The sequence below is a fragment of the Crocodylus porosus genome, unplaced genomic scaffold (genome assembly GCF_001723895.1).
Source record: "Crocodylus porosus isolate Cpor-Errol unplaced genomic scaffold, CroPor_comp1, whole genome shotgun sequence".
Lineage (NCBI taxonomy): Eukaryota > Metazoa > Chordata > Crocodylia > Crocodylidae > Crocodylus > Crocodylus porosus.
Window position 1 is genome coordinate 3471040 of NW_017728926.1, and position 2046 is coordinate 3473085.

At 62.2% G+C, this 2046-nt stretch overlaps 1 protein-coding gene across 1 annotated transcript in view; it reads right to left on the reverse strand.

The window, feature by feature from the left end:
* The window catches only part of ATP1A3 (ATPase Na+/K+ transporting subunit alpha 3), a 14242-nt gene that overhangs the window by 3372 nt on the left and 8824 nt on the right, over positions 1–2046 (reverse strand). Inside the window, exons 14-17 of the mRNA XM_019541697.1 lie at positions 1534–1684; positions 1210–1378; positions 652–806; positions 8–137 (exon numbers count right to left, since the gene is read on the reverse strand). Of these exons, the coding sequence (XP_019397242.1) occupies positions 8–137; positions 652–806; positions 1210–1378; positions 1534–1684 (605 nt within the window). The remainder of the gene's footprint in view (positions 1–7; positions 138–651; positions 807–1209; positions 1379–1533; positions 1685–2046) is intronic.

A 2046-nucleotide genomic window follows, 5' to 3' on the forward strand; every position in this document is an offset into this window, starting at 1 on the left:
CCCCGGCCCGCACCGATCTGCCCGTAGGCCATGCTGATGAGCCGCTCGTTGACCAGCTTGTCAGTGCGCGGGTTCCGCGGCTGCCGCTTCATGATGTCGCTCTCGGCCGCTTCGTAGGCCAGCGAGATGGCGGGGACCTGGAGGGGGCGGCGGTGGCAGGTCAGGGCCAGCCCCGGGACCTCCGCCCTGCCTTGGGGAACCCAGGTATCTGCGCTCCCCATGGCCTGGCACCCCCTCCTCCAGGTCCCCCAATTTGAGAGGGGGGTCCTAGGGGCTGCTGGAAAAGGGATGCCTGGGGATCCCCTGACATCACTGTGAGAAAGCGGGGGGAACAGCTGGAGACGGTGCCTGGGGGAGCTCCTGGGGGTTATGGGGGAGGTCCCCAGCATCTATGGGGGGGTCCCTAGAATTTATGGGGGATACCACAGGGATTATAGGGGTGGGGGGGTCCGGACAGACCCAGGGATCTATCTGGGGGTCCCGAGGGGCTGGGTGGACCCCAGGGATCTATGAGGGAGGCCCTGGAGGCTGGTTGGACCTTGGGGGGGGTCTATGGGGAGGTCCTGAGGGTTTGTGAAGGAAGCCCCTGGGTGCCAGGTGGACCCTTGGGGTTATAGGGGAGTCTTTTGGGTCAGGGGCCAAGCTGCTCACCATGTCAGTGCCCAAGTCGATGCACAGGATGGTGATGGTCCCCAGGGGCAGGGGGATGTTGGCCATGATGAAGAGCAGGAAAGGGGTGATCTCTGGGATGTTGCTGGTCAGGGTGTAGGCGATCGACTTCTTCAGGTTGTCAAAAATCAGGCGCCCTGTGGGGTGGCGGGGAGGCCAGATGTGTGAGAACCCAGACATCTGGGCTCCCTGCCCCACCCCCACAGCTGGGGAGAACCCAGGCATCCCCCTGCCCCAGCTCCCTCCTCGCCTCTCCTCCACCTCCTTTACATACGCCCTACACACCCAGCCTTGCCCCAAAGCCCCACCCGCCACTTGGTCTTACCCCTCCCCTACCTCACACCCCAAAGCTCCACCCACCCCCTGGCTCTGCCTACTGTTTGGCCATGCCTCCACCTAGCCCAGCTTCTCCACCATTTTTACATACTCCATGCTCCAACGCACTGCCTACCACTTGGCTGTGCCCCCTCCCTTGAGGTATGATGCCCACTGCTCAAGCCCCTTCTCCTTTTCCCAGGCTCTGCCCCCAGCTGCACAGACCCTCCTCGACGCCGGTGACAATGGAGGCAAAGTTGTCATCCAGCAGGATCATGTCAGCTGCCTGCTTGGACACATCAGAGCCGGCAATGCCCATAGCCACACCAATATCAGCCTTCTTCAGTGCTGGTGAGTCATTCACACCATCCCCAGTCACTGCAACGATCGCCCCCTGCCAGGGGGGGCACAAGGCAGTGTCAACCTGGGGGGCCCCAGCCCCAGCTGGGGGTCAGAGATGGGGTTGTGGGGGGATTTGGAGGGGTCACGGGGGATTCATGGAGGGATGTGGGGGTCTTGGGGTCATCGGGATGTCTGGGCAGTGCCAACCTGACGCTGGCATCCCTCTACGATGATGAGCTTCTGCTGGGGTGAAGTGCGGGCGAAGACGATCTCAGTGTGGTTCTGCAGGATCTCGTCAATCTGCTCCACTGTCATGTCCTTCAGGTCCGTGCCATGGATCACACAGGCCTTGGCATCCCTGGGTGGGCAGGACAGAGGTCAGAGCTGGGACCTGGAATTGCGGGGGAGAAGGGGGCTGGCCTGCCCCCCTCCCCAGAGATGGCTGGATTTCAAAGGCAGGGAATGGGGCCCTGGGATGCCCAGCCCTGGTCATAGAATCATAGAGTCAATGAGTGGGAAGGGACCCAGACAGATCATCTAGTCCGACCCCCTGCCAGGGGCAGGAAGGAGCAGGGGGGGTGGCAGGGGTCATAAGACCCCAGCCAGGTGCCTGTCCAGTCTCCTCTTGAAGATCTCCAGGGAAGGTGAGAGCACCACCTCTCTGGGAAGCCTATTCCAGGCTCTGGCCACCCTTACCGTGAAGTAGTTCTTCCTAATATC